At 43.6% G+C, this 26437-nt stretch overlaps 5 protein-coding genes across 8 annotated transcripts; 2 read left to right on the forward strand and 3 right to left on the reverse strand.

Annotated features, from left to right (window-relative positions):
* Positions 1–9580: 9580 nt before the first annotated feature.
* Positions 9581–12128, reverse strand: LOC143356661 (FAD synthase). Its single transcript, XM_076792539.1, has 10 exons — positions 11739–12128; positions 11549–11643; positions 11351–11474; positions 11180–11292; positions 10975–11118; positions 10778–10917; positions 10494–10697; positions 10223–10396; positions 9874–10137; positions 9581–9688 (listed from the first exon to the last, which is right to left on the reverse strand). Exons 1-9 carry the CDS (start codon positions 11857–11859, stop codon positions 9882–9884), a joined length of 1371 nt encoding a protein of 456 aa, XP_076648654.1. The 5' UTR covers positions 11860–12128; the 3' UTR covers positions 9581–9688; positions 9874–9881.
* An 862-nt stretch (positions 12129–12990) lies between these two features.
* LOC143356663 (transmembrane emp24 domain-containing protein 5) lies at positions 12991–14723 on the forward strand. The gene is made up of 4 exons (XM_076792542.1): positions 12991–13305; positions 13776–13972; positions 14042–14108; positions 14186–14723. Exons 1-4 carry the CDS (start codon positions 13117–13119, stop codon positions 14414–14416), a joined length of 684 nt encoding a protein of 227 aa, XP_076648657.1. The 5' UTR covers positions 12991–13116; the 3' UTR covers positions 14417–14723.
* Positions 14724–14833: 110 nt separating this feature from the next.
* On the forward strand, positions 14834–21956 carry LOC143356659 (uncharacterized). Of its 2 annotated transcripts, none has more exons than XM_076792534.1 (5): positions 14834–15776; positions 16210–16393; positions 16490–16683; positions 18595–18801; positions 18913–21956. In XM_076792534.1, exons 1-5 carry the CDS (start codon positions 15596–15598, stop codon positions 21585–21587), a joined length of 3441 nt encoding a protein of 1146 aa, XP_076648649.1. In that variant the 5' UTR covers positions 14834–15595; the 3' UTR covers positions 21588–21956. The 2 variants fall into 2 exon arrangements, with proteins under 2 accessions (XP_076648649.1, XP_076648650.1); XM_076792535.1 differs by having other exon boundaries at positions 15645–15776; positions 16214–16393.
* Positions 16674–18672, reverse strand: LOC143356662 (carbohydrate sulfotransferase 11). 2 transcript variants are annotated; one of them, XM_076792540.1, is made up of 5 exons: positions 18544–18672; positions 18038–18458; positions 17647–17966; positions 17399–17585; positions 16674–17328 (listed from the first exon to the last, which is right to left on the reverse strand). In XM_076792540.1, the coding sequence occupies exons 2-5, from the start codon at positions 18143–18145 to the stop codon at positions 16816–16818; spliced, it is 1128 nt and encodes a 375-aa protein (XP_076648655.1). In that variant the 5' UTR covers positions 18146–18458; positions 18544–18672; the 3' UTR covers positions 16674–16815. The 2 variants fall into 2 exon arrangements, with proteins under 2 accessions (XP_076648655.1, XP_076648656.1); XM_076792541.1 differs by lacking the exon at positions 18544–18672 and having other exon boundaries at positions 18038–18524.
* On the reverse strand, positions 21677–25866 carry LOC143356660 (solute carrier family 2, facilitated glucose transporter member 10). Of its 2 annotated transcripts, none has more exons than XM_076792537.1 (6): positions 25379–25866; positions 24748–25153; positions 24091–24642; positions 23670–24016; positions 23243–23471; positions 21677–23170 (listed from the first exon to the last, which is right to left on the reverse strand). In XM_076792537.1, exons 2-6 carry the CDS (start codon positions 25091–25093, stop codon positions 22923–22925), a joined length of 1722 nt encoding a protein of 573 aa, XP_076648652.1. In that variant the 5' UTR covers positions 25094–25153; positions 25379–25866; the 3' UTR covers positions 21677–22922. The 2 variants fall into 2 exon arrangements, with proteins under 2 accessions (XP_076648652.1, XP_076648651.1); XM_076792536.1 differs by having other exon boundaries at positions 25237–25866.
* Positions 25867–26437: the final 571 nt, after the last annotated feature.

Consider the following 26437-nt stretch of genomic DNA (forward strand, 5'->3'; position numbering starts at 1 on the left):
CCTCGTGAAGATATTTGTTTACTCGAAACTTCTTGAGTCTGTGGTTAGTCTTGTGTCCGGTTTGACCATCAAAATCTAACCCCTTGTACTACGATTTATTTTACGGTTGGTTGTAAAAGAAATGGCTAACAGGCACATTAGTTTGTTGATTTGACAGTGATTTCTGACTGGTTTTAGGAATTCATTTTTACTATATAAGATATTTTATTGGAGTCTTTCGAATTCGTAAGGGTTAAGGCAGCATCCCCTGTAGTACATTTTCAATTTCCCGTTGTGGTTTCACTAATTAAATTACTCTGATTTTGTAAGAATCTTTCGAATTCTTAAGGGTTAAGACTGCATCCCCTGCAATACATTTTAAATTTCTCGTTGTGGTTTCATTAATTACATACTCTGATTTTGTAAGAATCTTTCGAATTCTTAAGGGTTAAGACTGCATGCCCTGTAATACATTTTAAATTTCTCGTTGTGGTTTCATTAATTACATAACTCTGATTTTGTAAGAATCTTTCGAATTCTTAAGGGTTAAGACAGCATGCCCTTTAATACATTTTAAATTTCTCACAGGTTTTATTAATTAAATTACTCTGATTTTGTAAGAATCTTTCGAATTGTTAAGGGTTAACAGCGTCCCCTGCAATACATTTTAAATTTCTCACAGGTTTTATTAATTAAATTACTGTGATTTTGTAAGAATCTTTCGAATTCTTAAGGGTTAACAGCGTCCTCTGCAATACATTTTAAATTTCTCGTTGTGGTTTCATGAATTACATTACTCTGATTTTGTAAGAATCTTTCGAATTCTTAAGGGTTGACAGCGTCCCCTGTAATACATTTTAAATTTCTCGTTGTGGTTTCATTAATTACATACTCTGATTTTGTAAGAATCTTTCGAATTTTTAAGGGTTAACAGCGTCCCCTGTAATACATTTTAAATTTCCCGTTGTGGTTTCACTAATTAAATTACTCTGATTTTGTAAGAATCTTTCGAATTCTTAAGGGTTAACAGCGTCCCCTGCAATACATTTTAAATTTCTCGTTTTGGTTTCATTAATTACATAACTCTGATTTTGTAAGAATCTTTCGAATTCTTAAGGGTTAACAGCGTCCCCTGTAATACATTTTAAATTTCTCACAGGTTTTATTAATTAAGTTACTCTGATTTTGTAAGAATCTTTCGAATTCTTAAGGGTTAAGACAGCATCCCCTGTAATACATTTTAAATTTCTCGTTGTGGTTTCATGAATTAAATTACTCTGATTTTGTAAGAATCTTTCGAATTCTTAAGGGTTAACAGCGTCCCTTGTAATACATTTTAAATTTCTCGTTGTGGTTTCATGAATTACATTACTCTGATTTTGTAAGAATCTCTGGGATTGATATTTGGCACGTGTGAACTGTACGGCTCGTTTCGCCGTTCGAAAGGTCCAATAAACCGTGGCCGCGAGTGTCCTCTTCGTCGGGGCGGGGGTGTACGACCAGCGTGCACGCTCTCTCCGCGATTCTAAGCAAACGATACGCGTCGCTTCGGTTTGTTTGACGCCGCGCGGATTACGAGAGCTCTGTCCCGAAAACGCTTTCAAAGGTGTCCGAGCTTTCGGGAAAGACGCGGCGAAAGCCGGCGAATCGAAACGGGGAACAGCAGTCTGCTGGATCGACGACCGCGTCTATTTCCGTCCGAAGTGCTGCGACGATCGAGCAGATGCACTTGGCTGATCAAGTTATTAGAGTTGGCAAACACTAAAAATACATCGGTCCATTGTACGTAAAGCCGCGCAGCTTTTGCGGAAACGGAAATCCAGCGGCTGTTGCGAAACACTGAAAGACGCTACACGAGCGGTTTAACGCAGAAATGGTGGAAGTCGATTTACTCCGTTGATTATTGTTTCGGTACGTAGAGAAACTTGATTGATAAGCAATTAGCGGTCGTGAAAAAGTCGACTTTGTTTACATTAACAGGATACTTTCTCTGTCCGAGGAATATCTTTTATTTTCAATGTAGTCGATCTTTTTGACTCGTATGCATAATCGGTTGACAAAACTGTTTATTAAGACCGCTTGTGTTTTATACACAATTGGAACAAGAAAACACTGCACTCAACGCGTCTTTGCGCGTGGAAAGGGTTAAGAAAAGAGTGCAAAATTGTTGACAGACGATGACGAGGGATAACGAACCCCGGACAGAGGGTTAACAATACTAAAAGAAATTGTCTTGCTTTCTTTCAGGGTACAATGGCGGTTCGCTTTAACGCGACTTATCGCGTTCCGGTCTTCCCGGTTTGTCGGAGACAAATCCGATGTTTTGTTCGCCGGTTCAAAGGGGAGACGAAGAGGGGGGAGAAAAGAGGAAGAAAGGAAGAAGAAGGTCCACCTGGTCCCTGCCTCTGGTCCAGTCCGGTTCGGCTCGGTTAGGCGAGGTGAGCTATTTACGTCGCTATTTAGCCGCGCAAAGGGAGGTCCTGCGAGAGAGCCTTCTTCTCGGCAAGAGGAAAAAGAAGAAGAAAAAGAAGCTGGCCTGCTGGCCAGCTGACGGTCTCGTGCCGCAACTCGAAACTCCTCGCGAGGATTCGATCGCTGGCATTTTGAATACCGAGACCGCGACCGTTTACCGGCGGTGGTCGACCGCATCACTCGATCTTCGTCGATCACGGTCGATCGGGTTCGCGGTATCCAATTTTTCGACTCCGTCGCCGCACGCTCGAAAGTAAGTGTCCACTGCCGAGTTGAGGTGCGCCGCAACCGGACAAAATATCGATGCGTTTGAGAGTCCCGAAATTTCTCGGGAATCCCGAAATTTCTCGGGGAACGGGAGAGATCGTGGAGGCGTCGAGCGTTCCTCGCGAGAAGACACACAATCGAGCACACGCCGCGTACGTTGTTCCCCTTTCGCGATTCTCTCTTGGTCCGCTGCTCGTTTCTCTTCCTCCTATTCCTCGAGTCGGTGTATTGATCCGTCGAGTTTTCAAAAGTAAAATAGGTTATGCCGTTGAATCCCACGGAACTATCGCTCTCCGGACGAACGGCAACGAACGAGGCGCGAAACCAAAAGAAACAGAGGCGGACGGGGGAGAATGGAACGGCTGAATTGATAGACGGATACGGAGAAAGAGGCGGCCGCGCACGCGAACTCCGCCTGCATAATGTAGCCTGGTGTTGCGTACGATTCCGCATGGACAAGCTGCACGTAACATTTACACGGAAATTTACGCGAGCGAGAAGGGAGAGGGCCAGGTTAAGCAACACGGGGACGAGGATAGACGCGATGGGCTCGGATCGTCGCCAATCTGCTCGGACGAAACGTGGATCATTATGCGACTCGGTGGGAACGTAACTCGGGGCACGGTGCTGGAAAAAGTCTGATTAGTCGCTTCAACCGGAGGCATTTCTACCGACATTTTTCCTAACCCATTAAGCATCAAATTCTTGCTCTAAATGTGTACACACATCTGAGACAATTTCAAATCTAACAAATATCCCCATTCGGGGATAGCGACGCTTGGAATGTATTCGGCTCTTTCCATGTGCACGATCTCAAGTGGGGATCATGGTCGTAACGGGTTAGTACAATCTCTCAACCTAACGCTAGGTTTACGGAGCATTAAAAGCGAGTATTTTACATTACTTTATAAAAATAAGAAGAACGTGTCTGTCCAAGTTTTCAGCCAGTTTTTAAATAATATACACCTGAGGAAGTAAGTTCGTTGAGTAATCCCACGTAGATGGATCTTCACAGTCTCAATAATCGTAAATTAAAAATATTAGAACCCGTCATTTTGACGGGTCCCGTAAACCTAGTGTTAAAGACAGTCAAATCAATCTTTCTCTTTATTTTAACATTTCGTAAGAAGGTACGTTGCACTTAGTAAAACATTTTGAAGATGAAGATATGGAATGAAATAAATTCTGATAGCGATGTTAATAGCATCACAAAGTCTTGTGAGACATATGTCAGTTCTGTGCTTTGACCAACAACGATATCGAATCCTACTCCTTTCGGCTTTGAACCGCAGGATCGTGGCGCGCGCGCTCTCCTGGAAGACGATCCTATTTAGCATGAGTCCGCTCTCCCTCTCTCTTTCTCTCTCCGCGGTCAGGCTTTTCAGCTCTAACAGGATTCGCATGTTCGTTTTCGCGTCGCAGCTAGTCCCGCACGGACGCGTCCGGCCGAAAACATTTTCGCTCGTACGACGATCAGTTTCCCGACGTTTAAAGCCGTTTCGGAAACCGCGTGTCTCTCGTATCTGTCGAGCCTGTGACCGATTCGAATCGACGGCGAAACAAGGACGTCGATTACGATCGCGATAAAACCGTAAACGACCCGGTCGAACGGAACGAAATCCCCCGTTGATGCTCGAACGACGCTGCACCAAATGGAAATCCGCCTTTATTATCCCACCCCGCAGACACGGAACGCGATCGTTAAGTGCCGATCGGATGACTAATTAGTTTAGTTGATTTTCTGGCTCTATGACAACTGAAAAGGACCCGGTTTCCAATTCCATTGCATTTCAACGTGTTAAAAAGTCCCGAGGCATGGCTTTCCAAAATTATCGAATAATTTAGTCCTAAACGTGACTTAGACTTATCTCTTTATGATAACAGCAAGATCGAATTTGCTCAGGTTTCATACGATTTTTGTGGTACTCCAAAGAAGAGATATGTTAAACAATTTGAAAACGTTTTCATAGTTTCAGTAATCGCCAAAGAAGAAATCATCCACCAGTCATTTAGACTGGTTCGGTAGTTCCAGTGTTAAGCAACGTTGTGCAGAAAATTAGCACTTTGAACGCCAAACTAGAAACCCCAAAAATTGCATGAAATCAGAGTAAGTTATTTAATGAAATAAAAATTGCACAAATTTAAATGTACGATACTGAGTAATCCTCCAACTTTCTTGCATGTTACAGATTCTAATTAACCCTTTGCACTCGAGTGGTGACTCCAAAGCACCACTAGAGATTGTTGTGGCATTATTTCAAAGAAATTACAAAAAATATTACAAAATATTTGTTACATTACAAAATTTGTATTCAATAGATTACTGAACATTTAGATATTATATGTGGAAATCGGATCAGTTTCGTACGAATAAAATGAAAATATTCCGAGACGGAAGAAAAATTTAGTTTTACAATGAAAACAGCGCCGAGTGCAAAGGGTTAAGTTTAGTACAAAGAATATATCAACGTAAAAATTAATGTTCAAACCTGCACAAATAATTCCGTCAGCCACATATGTCTGACGTGGCGTTCAACGTGTTAATATGCTTTTGTGACGTTGTCAGCGAATATGTTAACCCTTAAATGCACGAGTGGGGTCCGCAAAGGACCCCAGTGTTGGATTTTGTGTTAACATTCTTAGCCGCGGCATTTTTAGTTTACAGAAATTTTACAGTTTTACAGAAAGTTTACAGAAACAAATTGTTGCTGTAATCAAAGTTAGCAAGGAATTAGGTAAGTGGGGTTCCTCAATGGACCCCATGTATGCATTCGTGTTCCTAATATTTAGTTTACCTATGCACTTAAGGGTTAAAACAACGTACGAAAATTAGGAAAGCGGGAAGCGGGAGGGTCCTGGAGGCTGATGTCAGAAGAAAATCAAAGCGGGTTTGAGTCCCGGTTTCCTAAAAATCGTACAATAATACGGCAAGGGGTTGAAGTCGGTTAAGGGTGGACAAAGTCGGGCACCATCGGCGTATTATCGTAAAGTATTGCCGGGCGGATCGTACGGTGGCGTACGTTGCCGGTGCAGTTTTGTATCGTTTCGTTTCCATCGTTTCGATAGTCCTCATCCTATTTTAGCACCCTTTTCGGGACTGGCTACCCGAGGGAATCAATAACCGACGAGGAAGCGACTGTAGATTCGGGTACCGGTGGAGAGAGAGAAGGGGAAGGGGAACCCAAGGAACCAAAGAGTACCGAGGGGCGTCGCGCGTCGAGTAGAAGAGCTCCCTGCCGTAGCGTAGCGGGTGCCGGGTGCCGGCCCGGGAGGGTGTTGGGTGTTGGGTGTTAGAGGGTGCAACAGGGACCGCGAACTTTAGGGTGGAGGTGGCACGCGAGAGAGTCGGAGCTTGGCTCCGCCTCCGGCACGCGACCAGCACGCGACCAACGCCATCGACCACGTCGTCGGCTCGCGAGGGCCACCACCACCACCTCCTCCACCGCCATCTCCACCACCACCACCTCCACCACCACCACCACCACCACCACCACCACCACCACCAACAAAGTCGCGTCGTCGTCGTCGGCTCCGTCGTCTACCTCCACCACCACCGTCACCGCCGCCACCGCCGCCGCCACCCTCGCAACCACCGTTGCTCTGCCGCCACCGTTAACGTTACCGTTACCGTTACCACTGTTACTTCTATCTCGCCACCGGCTTCATCGACGATTACGCGACCACCGGACCACCGTTCGATCTTTCACGCTCCGTACATTTTCTTTCCTTCCTCTACTACTTCCTCTCTCCTTCCGTTCCGCTTTCTCGACTTTCGATTTCGAACACCGATTCTATCCGAATCCTCTTACCCGGACCGAAACCGATCATCTCTTTCTACCCACTCTCTCGAAACTGACCGAACCTCGCATCTAGAGACGCGTATGCGACCTATATGCGGCCAGGCACGATCCATTCTTCTTCGATCGTTCGACGCTCCCCATTCGCAGCCAAAAACCTAGAGACGACAGTTTCTAGACCTCGTTTCCGACCACCGTCGATTTCCAGAAACGACAATGCCTCGGCTTCCTCGTTTTTTATAACCTCCTAGGCCAACGCTGTTGTATTTTGTTTTGTTGTCTCCGGACACGATCAAATCGGCCGGCAACAAACCACGCCTTCCGGGCAACGTTGCATGTATCCGTCGCGCGCATTGTCGTTATTGGCCGAGGACAGCGATCGACAGCAGATCATAGGACAGCGTCGAGATTGAGCGATGTAGAATGATCATCGCTTTGATGCAAACGAAATTGTTAGCCCGCAATTTTTCCCACGTCTACGCCTGTCGCGAAGCTCGCTGCACTGTCCTAGAAGAACCAGGCAAATAGAATTTTGCATCTGGGACAAGGGATTACCATGCATCCGTAAAAGCAACGTCGCCGATTACAAGCACGAATATAATCGAATTCTCTCCGTTCAACGAGAAAGGAATTTTACTGACAAACGTTCGAAAGACGAACAAACCGTTTTTGTAATTATGAAAATTCACGATGCTTAACGCCAGAACTACCGAACCAGTCACAATGACTGGTGGATGATTTCTTCTTTCACGATTACCGAGACTGTGAAAACCTTTTCACGAGAAACATGTTACCATAAAAATCGTATGAAACCTGAGCAAATTCAATCCTGCTGTTATCCTAAAGGGATAAGTCTGAGTCACGTTTAGGGCTCGGTAGTTCTGGTGTCAAGACCGAGCGTACGCATTTATTTAGCAATTTTTTAAAGTATATCTTTGAAGGTGCTTCTCGTAGACGCTCATTAGTCTCTCTGTTGTTTATGACGTAACAGCTGTTCATTTCATTTAATCGCTGGAAATTGAATTGTATGACGAGTTTGATCCCACTGTAAGTGAAAATAGACACAGCTGTCGGAGGATTAATTTAGAGCGGGGCAGATGTAAGACTCGAAAAGATCAATGTCCGTCAATTTTTTCGAGAAGGTTACCGGCGTGTAACGAATCGAAGAAAGCTGTCGGGGGGTGGCCGATCCGATCGAGAATCGGCGAATAAAATCATTTTCGGCTGGGCCGTACGAGCCCCCGTATAAATACCGGCGTCGGTGATGAATACGTCTGACCTAGCTTGGCCCGAGATAATCGAAAATATGAAAAACAGTCGGCATTTGGTTAAGTTCGGAGGCTGGGAAAGCGTCGAGTGGCGCACTGTATGCGGCCCGTGAACTGCAGAACCATGGGCGTTGCTCGGGTAGTAGCGATTCATTCCCCTCTTTATCGTTCCTTCTACTCCAGCTTTATATAGCCGCCCACCCCGTCCCCAGAACCTCAGCCCCCACCCCTCGGAGCGGGGCTGGCCCCCAACCCCCCGTTTCCACACAGCCCCCCATCCCCCTCGACCCCTCCCCCGTCTCCTCGCAGCCCCGAACCCGCCGCTTCCAACCCCCAGCCCCCAATCCACCGCCTCGCCCCTTCTAGCCAACTACCACCCACTCTCATTTTAAACTTTCAAAGGAAAAAAGCTAGAAATACTTTAACTCGAAATGAAATTTCAAAAGGATGGAAGGGGGGCCCCCGACAACGATTCCCTCTCCAACGAACAACCCTCTCCTTGCTTCTTTCTTCCGCGTTGCAGCGCGACTGAAAAATATGTAATACGAATTCAGATACCCTTCCTTCGAACTCCCGACTAACCGTCTAGCACGCCATTCTCTCCGCCTAACCCACAGACCCGGCATACGTTCTACGACACGCACCGTTTAAAAAAGGTCGGCGATGTCGCAGCCAAGATGCATGTCTCCCCCAAATTTTCATTATTTTGCATTCTGCTACATCTACATTGCAAACCGGTCTTTCGTCGTGTCGCGAGAAACAAGCATCTTACATCCATCTGGCATCGACCTGACCCTCTGTCGTACCTCGCGAACGTGAACGATTTTTATGCAACATGAAAATGTTCTGTATCAATTGCAGAAATAGAATAGAATCGAAATGAAGAGTTCTTTTCCTCTCTATTGATCTTAACGGATTGAGGATACATGTATCAGTATCGTTCAATTTTTTCACTATTTTAGATTTCACTTACTAACAACCAGACCGTGATTAGACGACCGGAGATTGACTATTAGATGACCGGTGATTTCATCTTAGACAAGAATAATGCGATCGAATGTGAACAATGAAAACATTTCAACAGTTTAACACGTTCGCTGCCGAACAAGTATTCCCAGAAATCCCGCAAAATCAAAATAATTTAATCGTTGTAATAACAACTGCAGAATTATCATAAGGATTACTTTTTCGGTTCAAGCAGCAATATTGTGAACAAAATTAATTTTTGAAGATTGGCATTCTATGACCGACGTGACAGTCAACGAGCGTAAAATATTTAAAAAATGGATGTCCACGACGCGTTAAAAGATCATCGAAATCCGGAAGGAAGTAGCTTTTCCGTAGCTTTGGCAAACTCCACCTGAACGCGTTTACTATATTTTCCCCGGCCATATACCGAAGTAAATGTGTTTCGACGAGTGGACCACCCCCTTGTCCAGGAAATCCCTCGAGCGTCCTCGTTCTTGCGAATACATCGACTTCACAGATATTAGGCGGCCCAGAAAGTCGCTGCGGTTTTCGTACCTCCGAAATTAAACGGTTTTCCCACTTTTCCAGCAAATTTATATTGTAGAAATCTGAATAGGCCTTAATATCTTAACTCAAGACCACAAGTTAGTTATCTGTAATATTTATTCACGTGAATCGTTTACAGTTCAAAGATGAAATATCTGTTTCACGAAAATAGAGTTACAACAGCGATATCAGCTTGAACCGCACCTACTTTCTAAGCTACCTCTCAAAATTCCAATAACTCCTCCAAATTTTTTCCGTCTCTTTAATAACCACGACAGCTCATTAAATAACAATTATATAATTCCAGTAAAATTACAATCGTGTCGACTGCAGCACCAACGTGTCTCCGACTTTTCTTCTTGCTTCCTCACGCGATCTTCGCCTTATCATCTACGAAAACAGATCATTTTTATTTATTAAAGAAAACAGATTTCTCATTGAGAGAGACAGGAAAGAATTTTTAAACTTAATTTTACACGATTTAAACCATCGTTCTTGTGTGTATCGGTCGACGATCATTATTTTTCGGAGATGTATACCATAATGTAGGACAACAGAATATTTTCTTTTCTTACCGAAACGATCATACTTCGTCCGCAGTATGATAATGTATAGAGAGAGACCCGACGAAACTCGCGACATCTTCGTCCGTCCACTCGATCAGAGGAAAATGTATTTGTACGCTCGGAAGAGACTCGCTAAACAATCTCTCGAGCCTCTGATAATCTTCTATTTCCCTTTCGCTGCCGTTCGATCGTTTTCCGAGCAACAACATCCGCATTTCCGGTCTAATTAGAACCGTTCCGTTGTTTTTCAAGCAGCACAATTCGACGTTGTACCTATCACAATAGTCCATTTCTTTTGTTTCGATTACGGATTCGGTTTCCATTACTTTCGCGTAGCGCTAACAATAGCCGCATCTACCTGTTGCTAATTTCTTGAAGAAACTTATTCGCTGTTGGACAGATGCCGCGCAATTTGGTCTTCGAAGGTCCCCCGAGCTTTTCCATCGTAACGCGAGCAAGATGCACCATGACAACGGATTCTGCACAACCGTCCAAATAGATCCAGACCTCCTCGGGTTTCCGACAATAGTCTCTGGAAAGAAGATAAAGCGAGAAAGATTGAGAAATCCGCCGATTTTGAAAACGCTACGGCACGAGCAATCGATACTTTTTTCCACTTGATGCATTACAGGAATATTTCGAAGGACTTCTGATAAATCGATCTACGCTCCGAGTTTTCGAGCAACTGTTCGTATTTGCTCAGGGCGTCGACGTGAGGCGTGCGATCGTAATTCACCAGCACGCCGCTCGGAACTCGAGAACAAAACATTCTTTTGGCAGCCTCGGTGTCCTCCTCGTTCTCGCTCTCTATGGTGATACGCGCTTTGTAATACCTGCAACAAATATTTCGAATCTTACAGACACCTTCGACGATCGCGCGACAAACTTTTCTATCGTGTGAAAATCTCGTTACCTATTAGTCTCCGGATACGAGCCGAACGTGACGTTCGGACACTTCCGTACAACATCGTTTAACACGTTCGCGAACGAGTCTTCCCTCGCGTTTAAGAAAACCTCTACGGTTGAAAAAGATTTGTATCCGGAAAATAACTCCTACAAACATCTTCTATAATTGTTTCTCCGAAATAAGAGAATTGTCACAGAATGTACCTTGCACAGAGCCTGAAATGGAAATTCGAAGAACATAGGTGATCCAGGAAAGACAAAAACGTTCCGCAACTCTATGCAGGGGTAAGGAAAAGCTTCTCCCGTGACTGGGCTTATGCAAAATTTGAGAACAGATTTGGTTGGAATCTGGAAGAAGATTGTGAAATTATTTCAACCGCTGAACGACAACTGTGAAACCTGGACTTACGTATGCCATTTTATAAGCAGGAGAAGGAAAATCATTGCAACCAAAGCGATTCTTCACGATGTCCACCAATTTTGGATGATAATGCAGCGTATCGTCGAAAGCCAATCCCAAGGCTGTGAAATACATATTATTTTATCTAGAATGTTCCATGTGCGAATTCCAAATAAATACCTTGATAAGTGACATCGTCATGAGTCGGTCCTATTCCCCCAGTGGTAAACACGTAATTAAAATTTCCGGAGAAACGCTTGATCGCTCTCGCGATATCCTGGACGTCGTCCCGAACGACAGTGATCTGTAATGCGTCGATTATTTTAATACGTCTATGACAACGGAACCGGTGATTAAGATGTGCACGTAGAAACTAACTTTTTGAACCCTGACTCCATGCTTGTACAGTAAATGGCTCGCATAAAAGGAATTAGTGTCTCTCACTTGAGCCTTCAAAATCTCATCGCCGACAACTACACAGAAAGACAAAAATAGAAGCCAAGATTTTTAACGCGGGAAACAATGTACACGAGCGTACGCAACTGACAATTGCACAGGCTGTTATTACCAATTATCCCCGCCGTCGGGTGTTCCTCTTTACTTTTGTTATGTACCAACTTTACCCTCGTGGTTGTTAGTCCATGGTGCTTCGACGAGATATTTGCTAAACATCGTCGCAAGTGTATCATAATTGACCGTTTAACCTTACAATGTACGGTTATCGTACGGTAACGTTCTCGAGGATCGTTTCGCAGCGCCTCGCAACTAAAACGCTAGTCGAATTGACCCGGTTCCTCGAAATGTACCTAACGGAAGGCTAAATATCATACAAATACATGCGGCATTTTCCTCCGTTTCGAATGTTGAAACGATTGAAAGATCAGGTATGATTGTTGCCGTACATGTCGCCAGACACCGCGCATTTTACGGCAATAATCATTTCCCCGGCGAAAAACAGCATCTTGGACAAGTAGAGTCACCTGTGGCGAAATGTTCAAACTAGGGATGTTCGATTACGATTCGATTCTTTCAGTGAAAAGATAGAATCGACCTTTTTTCTGTCCAATAGCATTCTTTCGGAGGTGTTCGATTGTTCCGCAAAGAATCGATTCTCGACATTGAAAAGTATCGATAGCTATCGAGGGTCGTTTGAAATTGTGTATTGACACCTGTGCAAATCTGATTTTTTTGTTTTTTTTTAATAATGAGGCACACAGGCGTAGTGATGGGCATTATCGACTAAATTCAACTATCGACTAATTACTATTTAGTTACTACATACATACTATCGAATATTTAGTCGATAGTTTTTAGTCGACTGAAATTTCGTTTTAGTGGTTACGTCTAGATTGCGGGCTATAGTCTATGCCTACGTATATCACATGTACAGTTTATATCGCATAAATAGCAATAAGATTTTAACATCTAATATGAATTAAAGTATTGAAATATCTATTACATATTTCATTACTTGCATATTTGCACGTCCTGTCATAATCATGTATTTCTAACCTTTTCGTTTCTTCGTGTGACACTGACATTTGAAATTTCAAGATGGCGACGTGTAAAACGTCGATAGTTTAAAAAATCAGTCGACTGAAAATAGTAGTTGGCTACTATCGATTTAGTCGATAGTTTTTAGTCGATGGTGCCCATCACTACACAGGCGCTTGTTTTCAGAATTATGTAAAACCCTTAGAGGGCTAAAGAAAAGACAACGCTGTCTGTATGTTGTGCGTCAAGGTCATCCAATTTGGAGACACTGCGATGAAAGTTGAACGACACGAGTTTCGCCTCTTGTATGATACATACTCTGTGTTTGTCGGTGAGACACAGCGAGACACCAGCGAAAGTTTAGATTGTAGCACGTTTACCTGTCAGTCGTTGTGAAAGCGATTGTCAGACGGGTGGATCATTGTAATGATCTATTCGATCAAACGCGTAGAATGTATACTTTTTTACGAAGTCTGGTTCTCGGGGTGGTTTTCAGCCTTGTGAATACCAGCACGGCTGGATCCTGGAACGAACCTTTGCCATTGGTAATCTCGAATTACAAAGTACAAATCGATGCCGGGAAAGAGGATTGTTACTTTCAATATGCTTCCGCCGGAGCGGATTTCTACGTGCACTTTCAGGTACGTCACAGAGTTGCGTCTCTTTCGATCCGTCGATTCAAATCATTTCGTTTACACGAAGCGTTCGATTGAATTTGAAACTCGTCTGCCGCTTGAAAATTCTTACGATCAACACTTGCGCCATATGGCTGTGAGTAATGCTAATAACAACAACCATAATGTCGTCCTTACCGCATAAAACAAATAAAAAATAATAACAGAAAGTATGAGTTTAAGTGACAATAGAATTAGCATGTAGAGTATCCGTGTAAAGCTAAATAGATTTGGTACAAGAACTGAGAAGAAAATGCATATGTTAACTAATACACAAACAAGGTAAATACAGGTAAGCACAGAAGACGATACTTTGCGCAAATAATAGATTTAACGAGTAAGCTCTGTTATTAAGTGATTAGAAAGAAATTTAAATGTTTGCTATATTCTCTTTTTTGAACTAGCAAGTATTTATTGGATGATATTTTTGACTGCAGGTGATAAGAGGCGGAGATGGAAAAGCTGGCCTTGCCGTAAGGGATCCACTAGGTGAACTGGTTCATCCTTACCTATGGCTTCCTAATTCAGCTTATAAGGATACTGTGAAAACGGCTGGATACTATTGTATTTGCATGGACAATACATTCTCACGATTTGCTTCAAGATTAGTCAATTTATATATCTCTGTGATCAAGTAATGTATTATAGTATAAATTGTTTATAGGCCTCGATCAGTATCATTAAATAATACCATCTTTTGCAGGTATGACGAATGGGATAAATATTCCAAGGAGCTGGAAGACTTGAATGTATCAGTTGATAATTTTACGGTAGGAATATTCCCTGTCTTACGCACACTTATTGAATCACAGTTTGTTTGCATTATAGTTGTTTGTTTCTTTAACAGAGATCGATATCGTTCGTGGAGAGAAATGTAAATGAAATGTTCCAAACGCAATATTTGAGTCGAGGTAGTGAAGAACGAGATTACAATTTGCTATTGGACAACAATTTTTATGTGCAAATGTGGTCCATCACCCAGATAACGGTCATAATAATAACAACGACGATACAAATATATTTTGTTAGAAAACTATTCGAGGTGAAACCGTCGAAATTTTCTAGGGCCGGCATATGAAGAAGGCAAAGCCTCCCATCGAGAATTAGTTGTAATTCTTCGAGTCGGGTTACAGGTTTCTTTCCAACTATCTTCAGTTTAATCAACTATTTTCCTTCACACGAAACTGTGAGAACTTATAACGTAAGACTGTATCGCATTTCATATTTGCGTCAAGGGATGCAAATTTTTACTCATTTTCGCAATTGTCAACATTTTAGTATAGACCAGCAGATTCTATTTATGTATAGTTGAATTTATTGAAAGAAAGAAAAAACATTGTATTTACACGAAAGTAATAAATAATAACGTACATTTGTTATATTCATTTGAGTGTCGTCGAATTTATTGGACGCTTTAAGAATTCTTTAATAAACAATTTCGTAACATGGAAGTGCATTCTTCCAATTTTAATTTGAGTGCGCAAATATTAAAAAATTCATTGTTGTGGCGCCTCTCGTGGCGAAATCGTGAACCTTATCGTCTCTGTCGATAATTGGCTACTAGTTTGAACGTTTTGTCGCTAAGTGTATTGGCGCTGTACGGACATTTTACCGGAGCAAATGATTCTTGCCGCTATTTACGCCGTACCTTACGAGAAAAGCGGTACGAATCATGTGTTAGCGAAAAGGGTCGAAGTTTCTACAAAAATTTCTAGAAAAGTCATTATTTAAAATTTTCCTATAACTTCATTCTTTTATAAGAAAATTGCTAGGGATTGCTATAAATTGAACGTGTCCAGGTGTACAATTTCAGTGGTTGAACAGGTTAAAAAATCAACAGAATATTCAGGAAGCTAAGGAACTGAAAAATAGGAATGTAAGAAATATCCTAGAGCGTGTTGTTTTTTATATTCAAATTTATATTTCGTATAATGCGCCACGAGGAATTAGTCGAGTGGATACGCTTCTGATTGGCACGCTTCTAGTTTGAAATCGCAGATTTCAATTCGGGATTGGCTGTAATTAATGTTTGTGGTCAGTGGTTGTGATCGTGATGTTTTCGTTGCGATCAGTCGCGGCGGTTTCGTTTGCAGAAAAATTTTCGTTTCCCTTGTTACGTCTGTGCACGAATGGTTTCCGAACTGGAAAACCGATAGCTGAGGTTCACCCTGAGATTTAGGATAAATCGGCAAAATGGGACGCACGCGGCTGACAGTGGAACGCGTTCTTTCGTCTATTGTGTGGAATTGAATAAAGAATGGCCGGGAAGATGGCGGCGGCAGAGTTGAAACATGACAATGTTTCGTGCTACGAAACTGTGAAAAGAAATGCATCGACAGCAATGTCGCACAGAGAGATCGAATGTTACCGGTTCCGATTGTTCGATTTAATTTACTATATGACTTCTGTCAGTTTTTTTTTCATCGATATAGCAACAGGTGAATAAAGAAAGAAACTAAATATACCATGTATTTTCTCTATTGCATTTAGAAATTCTGTTTTCGATCGATGTAACGTAAACACGATTGACGAGCATATTTGATCGTCAACGAACTTGAATTGTTGTTCACGAGTTTATTCCAGTCTTGTGTGTATTGTTTTTGTGCACATCTTTCACAGTACAATAACAATTATGACCGAATAATATGTAGAACTCAACGTTTTTTAAATATGTTTTTACGTTTTATATACGCTCGATGTATCATGTAATAAATATATAAGCTATAATTAAATAATGTATTCTCGTACGAAAGAATTTCATTCAATCAATGCCTTTTACTCTGGATGCAGGTTTTAAATGCAAATTAAGAGACATTTATTAAATGCGTCTATCGATAACATACAAATTATTATCTGATTCTTTTTTTGTAGACAGTATTGTTTTTACGGAATATTTTTTACAAGGCCAATTTATTTGGGGATGCTTTGCCTTGAGTTTCACAATTTTACCCGCCGCTGTTATCCAAATGTTTAGTTTGAGATGGTATCAGAGCGATGGCTCCATTAAAGCTATACATTGGCTCTTACATTTTCTCTTTTTAGGAGTATTACAAAGGTATTCTTTTTTTAAAATTCTTTTTTCTTTTGTTTAATCAGTTCACAATCTTTGGTTGCATTTTCTTCGAGAGAAGGTACATACTTTTATTTTTAGGTATTTGATATTACTTTACGCTACAGTTTATTCGTTGAGGAGCAAACGATTTGTAAAGGATAAAAATTGGGTATATAGACAGGAAAGCGATATATGCATGCTACACCTGTTCGAATCGTTTATGGGGGCTGCTCCGCAATTAATATTGCAGCTATACGTTATGGCAGTATTACGTCGTACGCCGCTGTGGACAAGTAAGGACAATCAAATAGTCGTATTATCTACGTTACAGTAGAGACCGTCGATGCACAGACTCTGGCTAAATGCAGCTATGTATCACATTCACGTTTTTTTCTTTTATCACTATCGACAAATGTCTTAAATTATCACAGAGGTGAATAAGAAAACAATTTAAAGTCGTTTTCGTAAACCTTATTAATTTCGTTGAGCAACGATCGAGGAACATTCTGCATATACTCCTTAACAAGAGCAGTGGTTGTAACTCCTCGCGGATTGATGTTTCTCCAATCGCCCTTTCCATATAAATAATCGCTTAAACCTAGTTCTTGTATCAGAAACTGTTGATCTCTATCGAATGTGTCGAACTTTAAGATGTAATTGTATTTAATCAAGCAAGGCTCGCACGTATCGATGAACGGTGCCCAATGTTCGTCGAAATACTTTTCTTCCACAATGAAGTGAAGAAATTCGGTAAACGTAGGTTCCAATTTTGTTTCGTTCGCTTGCCTATATTTACGATATTTGTGCGCAATGTGTCGTCCAAATCTTTTATAGTAATAATCTCTTCCTTGTATGTGTTCTAATTTGTCTCTGTACGCGGACACGAGCCGTTCAAACGGATGTCGAACAATCAGAAATTTCATTGTGTTATTCAGCTTCTGCAACAGAGAACGTTCTCATCGATTAATATTTTTTCTGTACATGCGTTTTCATTCTATTGTTACATACTTGATATGCTTTTTTCACGTCTCTGTTGCGTGGGAATGCTTTCCTGACGATAGTGTTAATTTGTAAAATATCACGGCGAATCAATTCCATAGCTGTCTCCGTTAACACTCCTCCGAGCGTAGCGAAATGCTTCATCCACGTGGAACTCGCAGCTTTGTATATGGGGCACCATGATATCGCGTGCACTCTGCAAGGTGTGCACTCGAATTAATCCAAGTTTGCAAACACACTCATTATGCTGTACTTACGTATCGATGATCATGTTGGACAATACATTGTCCAAGTTCGTCACCGGTCTCACGATGCTTTTGCAATACGTTTCCAGTTCGTTTTTCCTATTGTTGAATTGGATTCGTGTCTTCTCCATTTCTTTCTTAGTCAGAGTAGTCGAAGCAGATTTATTTCTAACCGGGTCGTAATGTTTGTAATATCTACTGTCGATGTAGTTCACAAATTTCAAATTTTTGCTCGTCTTCAAGCACGAGTTGTGCAACAAATTCAGTACGAATATCAATGACAAAAATATCACGGCGACTATCGTGATCAGTTTCACTAACGTCAGCTGCCTCTGTAACAAAATAACATGTTCGTTACCATTCGAAATCGTCGGACCGTTCCATCGAACGACATAGCACTTACATGTAGCCCTAAGAACATGTTACCAAATACATGTAAACACTTCACTTTTAGAAAACATGGACGTATATTCGTTTGGCTCTCGAGTTCCGTCACTTTGACCTTTGGCATTTTGTGGTCTCCTCTCTGCGTGTAAAAAGTTTCTCTAAAATGATAATACTGTCGTCGGGAGGAGGGTACTGTGACTCGCAGAGTTCGCAGGAATACTGTAGCTCAGAGTCCGCATATTTTGACTTCCTTCAGCCCGCCCCCGTAGATAACAGAAGCAGGAAGAAAGATATCACGGACAGGTTCTATCTTCCTACGGAAGACTCTTCTCGATCCACGATCGAACCGTTTTGGTCGTACATTCCATGTAGGCAGTCGATGGTTCGGTGACTTTAACAAAGATTCTTCCTCGAATAGCGTGGGAGCGTTCGAGGTGCTAAAAATAAAATGACTGCCTCTGTCACTGGCTCACTAAAAAAATTGTTACGGAAATCCGCGAGCTGTGTGACGCCGGATCTCACCGTAGAAACCTGAATAAATGAATAATTTTGCATAAACGAACAATCGAACAGGTTTGTCGGCCGCGGTGTCCTTTTGCTCGCTGAGCTGGGCTATAGGCACCTACACGAAAGCGATGCACAAGATAAATCCTGACCACGAGGCGACATGGGTAGCATTGGTTCTTCAGAGTCTCTGGCGGGCTGGTATGCTGATGTCTAGAATAGCCGTTCTGGTCTTAACGGCGCTCTGTTTAAGGGAATGGTTTTTATTGTTCCTGGGTAAGTATCTCGGCAGGCTGTGTAAGCCAGCGCAAAAGAACGCCTAGACTAGAAATAGATTTATGTGTTCGACGCGGCGGCGCCTCTCATGATACCCGACTCTGTTCGCAGGACTCCATTGGCTATTTATGACGGTCTGGGTGATCCTACAGAACACAGACTTCTGCCCGACGATGTGGGAGGAGCGTATTTATAATTGTATCATAGGACTAATTTATTGCTTCGATTTCTTTAATCTGCGGGTCGGCAGGTCCCGGTACAGAATGCTTATCTTCTATTTCGTCGTCACGCTCGAGAACACGGTGTTCCTGGTGGTGTACGTGTTCTGTTACAAGAACACGATCAGGACCGAGGAGATCGCTACGGTGGCCAGTCTGGTGGCCGGGGGGATGATGATCGGTCTGGCGAGTATGCTACTGTACTACGGCAAGTATCATCCCTCCAAGGTGATGATCGGGGCCGGGTCGATGGCCGCCGACAAGCGGGACAAGCGTGCCGAGACAGCGACCAAGACGACTGGCACGCCTAGGTCGTTCAAACAGTATTACTCGAACTCGCCGTGTTCGGTCGGTCATTCTCAGGGGGCCGCGTCCGAGGAGGTCACCACGGACAAACAATCCTTGCTGACGAACATCGTGCAGAGCTCGGACTGCGCGGAGACCGGCGTTATCAATCAGAGCTGCAAGGTCGCGAGCGAATCGAAGACTGCTGCCGTGCGCGTTGTTACCGAGTGCGAGTCGGCGCACAACGAGCCACCCCTCAAGGACGAGGGTGGCGGGGCTGAATCGAAAGGGTCGTTCCTCCCAGAGAGCAGCGCGGCTCGGGAGTTCGAGATGCAGAACGACTGCAACGACGCGGCCGAGAAACAGAACATTCACCGGCAGAAGCGCAGGGGCATCTGTCTGCCGACCAGCCACGGCTTCGACATCGAGAACGTGTCGCCCAAGGCACCGCCACCGTCCTCCAGCTTGTCGGGATCGTCCCGAAAGAGACGAGGCATCTGTTTCTCGACCCAATTGATCCTCGAGATGGAGAACGACGAGAACGAGAAGCTCGCGGATAAGAAACTGCTGTCGAACATCAGCGGAGCTCGCGAGGACCTGTTGGAGGACCGGTCCGAGGCTCGCAAGGAGGACGAAGAGGAGCACAAGGAAACGGACCACGATAACGCGAACAAGATGACTAGCAGGGACAGGTTGAAGACCCCGCCGATCTTCGACGATACTCGCGAGAAGATCTCGGAGACCGAGAAGCTGACGAAGGAGCAGAGGGACGAGACCATGAGCTGCGTCACCTCGATACACGACTACGAGAATGTCTGCCCGTTAGGGGTCGCCAGGCCACCCTGGTGCATTCGCAGCTGGAAAGGATACACGGACATAGAGACTTATATTCATGACGACAGCGTGGTCAGGGACAGACGGAGGGACACTCTGACCAGTACCACCACCGGGACCACGTACAGCTCGGAGTTCTCCGATATAACTTGCGTCAGCTCGATACTCAGGGGGATTTTGAAGCAGGACGATTACCTCGACACGTTAGCCTACGATCTGATCGATCCCAGAGAACTGAGAGCTATCCACAGCGAGGACCCGTCCTCTGCGAAAAGACCCTCCGAAGCGGAAGAGCAGAATGCCACGCTCTACATCGCGAAACCGGTCGTGATCGACGAGAAGGGCGGTATGTTTGCTCTGGACACCATTCTGGAGGAGCACGACGAGGAGAAATTGGATTACGGTAGGCCCGCTCACGACTCGGTTAGCACCCTCGTGAGCACGATCGATCAGATCAGAAGGTACACGGCGGACAACTCGCCGAGGCACGTGTACCACACGACCGGGAGCCAGTGGGAGGATTTCGACCCGAAGAACCTGATCAAGAAGGCGCAGTTGACCAGGGCGTTGTTCAAAAACGACCTGAAGGACCCTGCCACCTGCAGTAAGAACTACTTCAACAGACTGGACGAGCCGGACTCGATCGTTCGCGGCAGGTGCGAGATAGACACTATCAGGGACTTGGTGAAGTATTGCGCGATCGAGTCGATCAGGAAGACTCCGCTGATAGACGCCATATTGTCCGACTCGCCTATTCTGGGCGGAAAGGCAAAGCAACCTCAGAAACAGCAGGACGCCTACCGGGAGAACGAGACCGAGAAGGATAACGATATATACGTCGAGATGAGTCCTCTGGTCCCGGTCGTTCAGGATGTCGAAGTTGTACAGGAGAGCTTCTCCGGCAGCCCCGAGTCTGTCAAGACTTGCAACGTCGTCACACCGAACGTCTCCGCACAGTCCGCAGACCCTAATCCAGGGGAGAAAACAGAATGTCCTGACAGGCGGAGGAGACCGATGAACTATCCGAAACGGAAGTTCTCGCTGTTGAAGGAGAAGTTCGAGACGAAGTCGCAGCTGGTTTACGTTGTCACGCCGAACAACGCTATCAAGCTGGGACAGTCCGCTGTTCCAACGGAGCTCGACACGTCCAAGAAGAACGCGTCGGTTGCCTCGAGGAAGAACACGGACTTATCCGCGAGGCATGATAAAGAGAACTTAGCCCCTGCGGCGCCGTTGAACGTCGCGCATCCGAAGAATGCAACGGGGGACAGGTGCCACGCGAATCGGGAGAAGACTGACTCGATTTACGAGAACGACAAGTCTCGCGATACCGATTTGAATCTGAAACAGAGGAGGCACATATTTTTGGAACAGGTGCTGTCGCCTCCCAAATTGCTCACGTGGAACAAGAAGAGGTCCCTCGTCGGTTCAGCCGTGAAAAAGTTCTAGGTTTGCCCCCCAGCGAAAGAGCTTGATCTTGATCAGATTAGCTGTCCCTGATTAGCCAATCGGAGGCAATCGGAGCACTCTTAAGAGTCTAAGGTAACGAGCTTCCTCGCGAGAGTGATATTTAGATTTATTTTTTTACTGGATCGATGTCTTCCTGTGCTCTGGCTCGGTTGCCGCTCGGCGATCAATTCGGAGACGAGTTGTATTGTGTACTGTATCCATTTTTATTAAGTATGTAAATCGATTACATCGTTGCCAAGTACGATATTACATTATACAATATTAAAGATCTGTAATAATTATACATATGAAAATTATTTTTATATACAACAATGTTATATATAATAAAAGACTTTTTTTACATAATAATATATGTATATGTATATATATATATATATATATATGTATATATTTATGTACAAGGTGAGCTGCTCGAAATTGGAATCTGAAATGTCTACGTTGTTTTCAGTGACGACAATCTTTTCTGTATATTGCGAAACGCAACGGAGATATTTTAGCATCGCACGCAACTCACCGAGTACATGCATATATGTTTTTCTCTTATTCTTTTTTTTTTTGTAAATGGCACTGGAAAACATTGCATGTTATTGCGATGTAGGTGGAGACTACAACGAGTAGATCGGAACAAATGCGATAAACATCAAGATTGCAAAGATTCTCTAAAAAACAGCACGACTATAATAATAATAACGATTATCATTATTACTATTATTATAATAAAAATAATACTATCTTTTAGTACGAAGTGGCGTACAACGCATGTACCCTTCTCTAAGTATCTAATTTACGCATACGTTACCGTAACTTTTATCAGTGCAATCTTTACTGAACTATATAACATACGACTAATTACTTTTACCGTACACTTAATGCTTACTTCTCGTTTCTACATTCGCGAATTCAATTATACTTCTCGTTAAAGTGATTGCATCGTGCAAACGTGGAGTTCAACGAATCAAAATCGAAGAAAATAAATAAGGAAAATAAACTAAAACTATACCGTCAGTCTTTTAGGTTGAAAGTGGATTGCATATGTTAGACGTTCCCCGTCACGTTCGTCTGATATGTGATACAATGATTGGTGGTCAAACAAGTTCCGTTCAAATAACCAGACACGCGTTATTTCCGTACAACGTCTTCTGAACACAATATTATTGCACAAACAACTTATGAATACCTTCGCGTCCTTTTTCTTTGTTAAAACTAACAGCGAGTCGTCTACACATAGAAAACGTGGAAAATCGTTGGCATTCGAAACGCATTCTGTTCGCGTGCGTATACCCATTACGGTATACAACTTTTCGTTTCGTACGTTCAGATTAAAGTACTCTGACCGGCTCCCGCGTTCTTATCGTACTTCTTTATCCATTTAATATGGCAGATCAACGGCAGGCTGCGTAAATTATTACATACTCGTGTACCGAGTGAAATTTTCCGGAGCTCTTGAGCAATTTGATGCAACGACTTGCCTTTCGTTTCCGGAATGAACAGGAAAACGTAGAATATGGTGATCAGACACATGAAGCTATAAAACAAGTACGATCCGGCCAGTGTCAGCGATTCTGGAAGAGAATAATTGCGTACATAGGATACGTTGGTTGAAGAGTATTCCATTAAGAAAATGAAGGACTCACTGATCATGGCGACGACCGATTCCGTGGCGATAATGTGCGTTACCCATATGACGATGAAGAGAAAACTGATGCATTTTCCTCGGATCGCTGCAGGGAAGACTTCTATGAGATTCAGCAACGGCACCGGACCCAATCCTAAAGCGTAAGCAGCCTCGTACACCAGCAACGTTATCACCGCCAGGATACGCAGACCACCGGTGAGACCTTCCGAAACGATAATGTTCTGTGTCTGTAACAAGTAAGGTCTACTAAAAAATTCTGAAAACCAGAATACCCATTTAACACGTTCGTTACCAGCGTCATGGATATGTGACGTCCTCAATCTCGCAGTCTATTTAAAGATAGTCAAATTCATGACACACTTCTGCTAAATTGTTTTAAATACTGGTAGCGAACGTGTTAATGCCTTTTCCCTCAAAGTATATACCTCACAGGAAGACTTCACTTGAGTCCACGTCTCTGGACTGGGCGCGACCATAGCCAGAGGTGTCGGCAACAATGGGAATGGCGGCGGTGATCCGGCTGGCATGACAATCTGAACTTTCACCTCCTCGTTTCGGAAGTTCTTGCAGTGAGGAGTGACTATATCCAGGTTATCGTCGCTGCGATCTATCGTGGCCAGCAGCGACAGCAACGATATCGTTGTCATACAGATTGTCGCCGAGGTGATGAGCGCGGTCCGTCGTCCGCATCTCTCCACTATGATCAACGAAAGCATCGTGCTGAACACCTTCACCACACCGAGGGATATTAAGGCCGTGATCTCGGCGACGTCTGCAAGGTAAACGATACAGAGACGCAACGTTTTGATAGCAAACGGCGAGGCGAAGAGGAATACAAGAACTTACTCGAACAAATGCCCAGTAACGCGAACAATCGCGGCGCGTAATACAGGACCTGTCGTTTGCCGGTGCCTTGTTGAAATATCAATAGGAAAACCATGATCGTGAAAGTCTCGAGAATCGTATGCCAAGCGTTTTTCGACGGCTGCTTGGAGACGTTCGTTATACGTTTGTAGAGCAGGAACGGTGGGGACCGTTGGAGAAATATAATGGTAATGATGCAGGCCGCTAACGAAGGGACGGCGGTGATGCCAATAGAAAATCGCCATTGATAGTCTATATTCTTCACAGCGGCGGCGATAACGGAGACCAGGAACCCGGTGGCAGTGCCCAATTGATACAACATCATGTTGTACCCGCGTTTATTCGAGTCCGACACCTCTGCCATATAAATGCAGTGCGCCACGGCCGAAACGGATCCAGAATATCCGCAAATTATTCGCGCAACCAGAAGTAGGATGTAATGATTCGCCAATGCTGATAACGTGGCGCCGAAAGTCAAGAAGACCAGCGTCAATATCATTGTCCAACGACGACCGAACGAGTCCACTAGAAACCCTGTAACACAATGTTATATTGCTAATGTTCCAATTAAAGCTTTTACCACAAGGTAAGGAGTTGTTATGTTGGAAGTGATTTTAGGATGGTTTTGCAGAAGCTTACCGCCAGTTAAACCACCGAGAAGAGCTCCAATGAACCAAATGCTGATGACAAAATCTTTCTCGAAGCAATTCAAATTGAACTCATGTTTGATCAGTGGGGCTATGGGTTTTGCTACTCCCATGTCACAGCCAAAGGCAATACCTGCCAGAACCGCCACCATGGAGACAAACACATTCTGATTTCCTGATGTCAATGGTGTTAAATTGTCGGTTTGCTTTGGAATCGGTTTCCTCAAGTTCTTTGGTGGCAGGCATTGGTATTCCTCGTTTGGAGCTTTGGTGATACATGTTTCTGTGGTTTTGCTCGCGCTGTTTAACAGTATCGCTGTGTCCTCTTCGTCCGACATTTTATTTTTAATTCAATAATACGTTCTGTGGATTCGTATTAAACCATCTAACCCAAAGTCCTGGAAATTGCATTTGTATGAAACATTGGCAAATTGTATGATCGTTTCGAAAATTATTTCAGGCGTATAGATCAAACACACACCTAAACGAAGACGTTAATATTTTCAACACTACATGCTATAGTTTCTATTACATGATTATTTTAGATACGGTACGAGCGTCGGAGTCTTGTAGGAGGTAATAATAATATTGACAAAAGACTGCAGTATTTTCGTTTGACTTACGTGACCAACCTGTGCAGCGGACAAACAATCTACGACACGATAACTTGCTACTCGCCTCACATAAAATCACGATAAATGCCGTCGTTGTTCCTATTTCTTTTATTCATTGATAACTTGACATTTCGGATTCGAAGAACACACGAATTGACAGGTCTCGCGAGCGTTCAGGTTTTTAGCGCCATCTTGCGTATTAGAAGAAGCGTAGTAGAAGCGAAAAGGAGCATGTGTGCGCAAAAGCGAGGCACTGCCTTACTTTTGCCACAGAGTATACCAGAGGCGAAGCTCCCGCTCGGAGCCTCTGATGCTCGCAACTCGCAATCCTAAAATTTTCGATGTACATACGAACAGTGTTGCCATTTGATTATGTCGATGTTTCTGTTCTTTACATTAGCCATGCCAATGAAAGAGGACAAAGAGACTGCATCCAAGGAATTGGAATCGTTGCAAAGCGCGGCAATATTTGAACCATAATATGACAGAAAAGGGGCTTTAATTTCGATTTCGAGAATGTTATCGCAATTACATTTAGCTTGTAATCCATTCATCACGAAGCGCATTCATAGAGCTTTAATTTGTGTGTTAACAAATTATTAAATCTTAAAAGGAACAGTTTTAAATATTATTTTAATGGGCGACAGTGGCGCCTCTTGTATCCAAATCTCGAAGCTCCGCCCATGGGTTCGTACAGCGCCAATACATGTAGCGGCAAAACGCTGAAACTGCTAGCCAAATGTTACCGACAGGGACGATCGATAACTTCGCAACTGTCGGTAACATTTGCCTAATAGTTTCAGCGTTCTGCCGCCACGTGCATTGGCGCTGTATGGACCCCTGGCCGGAGCTTCGATTTTTCACCACGGGAGGCGCCACCGTAGCTCCTTTAATTAATATTTGCAGAGGAAATATATTTGGAATGGTTAAAACTGTGTTTCTGATAAACAACAGTACATCAATTTTTCTCCGTCCACGTAATAAACACTGCGGTTTGGTTTGCGCGAAACCTACGGATCGGTTTAAATTAATTCTAGCAGAGAGGAAATGAGAGTTCTCACGCCCGGG

The sequence above is a fragment of the Halictus rubicundus genome, chromosome 8, assembly GCF_050948215.1.
Source record: "Halictus rubicundus isolate RS-2024b chromosome 8, iyHalRubi1_principal, whole genome shotgun sequence".
Classification (NCBI taxonomy): Eukaryota; Metazoa; Arthropoda; class Insecta; order Hymenoptera; family Halictidae; genus Halictus; species Halictus rubicundus.

Coding starts and splice junctions, on each gene's coding strand:
- LOC143356661 (XM_076792539.1), bottom strand. CDS start 11,859: ATGATACACTTGCGACGATGTTTAGCAAATATCTCGTCGAAGCACCAT. Junction 11,644..11,738: donor CCCGACGGCGGGGATAATTG/GTAATAACAGCC, acceptor CTTTCTGTGTAG/TTGTCGGCGATGAGATTTTG. Junction 10,138..10,222: donor CTTCAAGAAATTAGCAACAG/GTAGATGCGGCT, acceptor CTATTGTGATAG/GTACAACGTCGAATTGTGCT.
- LOC143356663 (XM_076792542.1), top strand. CDS start 13,117: ATGTATACTTTTTTACGAAGTCTGGTTCTCGGGGTGGTTTTCAGCCTT. Junction 13,306..13,775: donor ATTTCTACGTGCACTTTCAG/GTACGTCACAGA, acceptor TTTTGACTGCAG/GTGATAAGAGGCGGAGATGG. Junction 13,973..14,041: donor TTATATATCTCTGTGATCAA/GTAATGTATTAT, acceptor CATCTTTTGCAG/GTATGACGAATGGGATAAAT.
- LOC143356659 (XM_076792534.1), top strand. CDS start 15,596: ATGGCCGGGAAGATGGCGGCGGCAGAGTTGAAACATGACAATGTTTCG. Junction 15,777..16,209: donor TTTCATCGATATAGCAACAG/GTGAATAAAGAA, acceptor CTTTTTTTGTAG/ACAGTATTGTTTTTACGGAA. Junction 18,802..18,912: donor ATGGTTTTTATTGTTCCTGG/GTAAGTATCTCG, acceptor CTCTGTTCGCAG/GACTCCATTGGCTATTTATG.
- LOC143356662 (XM_076792540.1), bottom strand. CDS start 18,145: ATGCCAAAGGTCAAAGTGACGGAACTCGAGAGCCAAACGAATATACGT. Junction 17,967..18,037: donor ACATGTTCTTAGGGCTACAT/GTAAGTGCTATG, acceptor ATTTTGTTACAG/AGGCAGCTGACGTTAGTGAA. Junction 17,329..17,398: donor ACGTGAAAAAAGCATATCAA/GTATGTAACAAT, acceptor TCTCTGTTGCAG/AAGCTGAATAACACAATGAA.
- LOC143356660 (XM_076792537.1), bottom strand. CDS start 25,093: ATGTCGGACGAAGAGGACACAGCGATACTGTTAAACAGCGCGAGCAAA. Junction 24,017..24,090: donor GTTACTGGGCATTTGTTCGA/GTAAGTTCTTGT, acceptor TTTACCTTGCAG/ACGTCGCCGAGATCACGGCC. Junction 23,472..23,669: donor AAGTGAAGTCTTCCTGTGAG/GTATATACTTTG, acceptor TACTTGTTACAG/ACACAGAACATTATCGTTTC.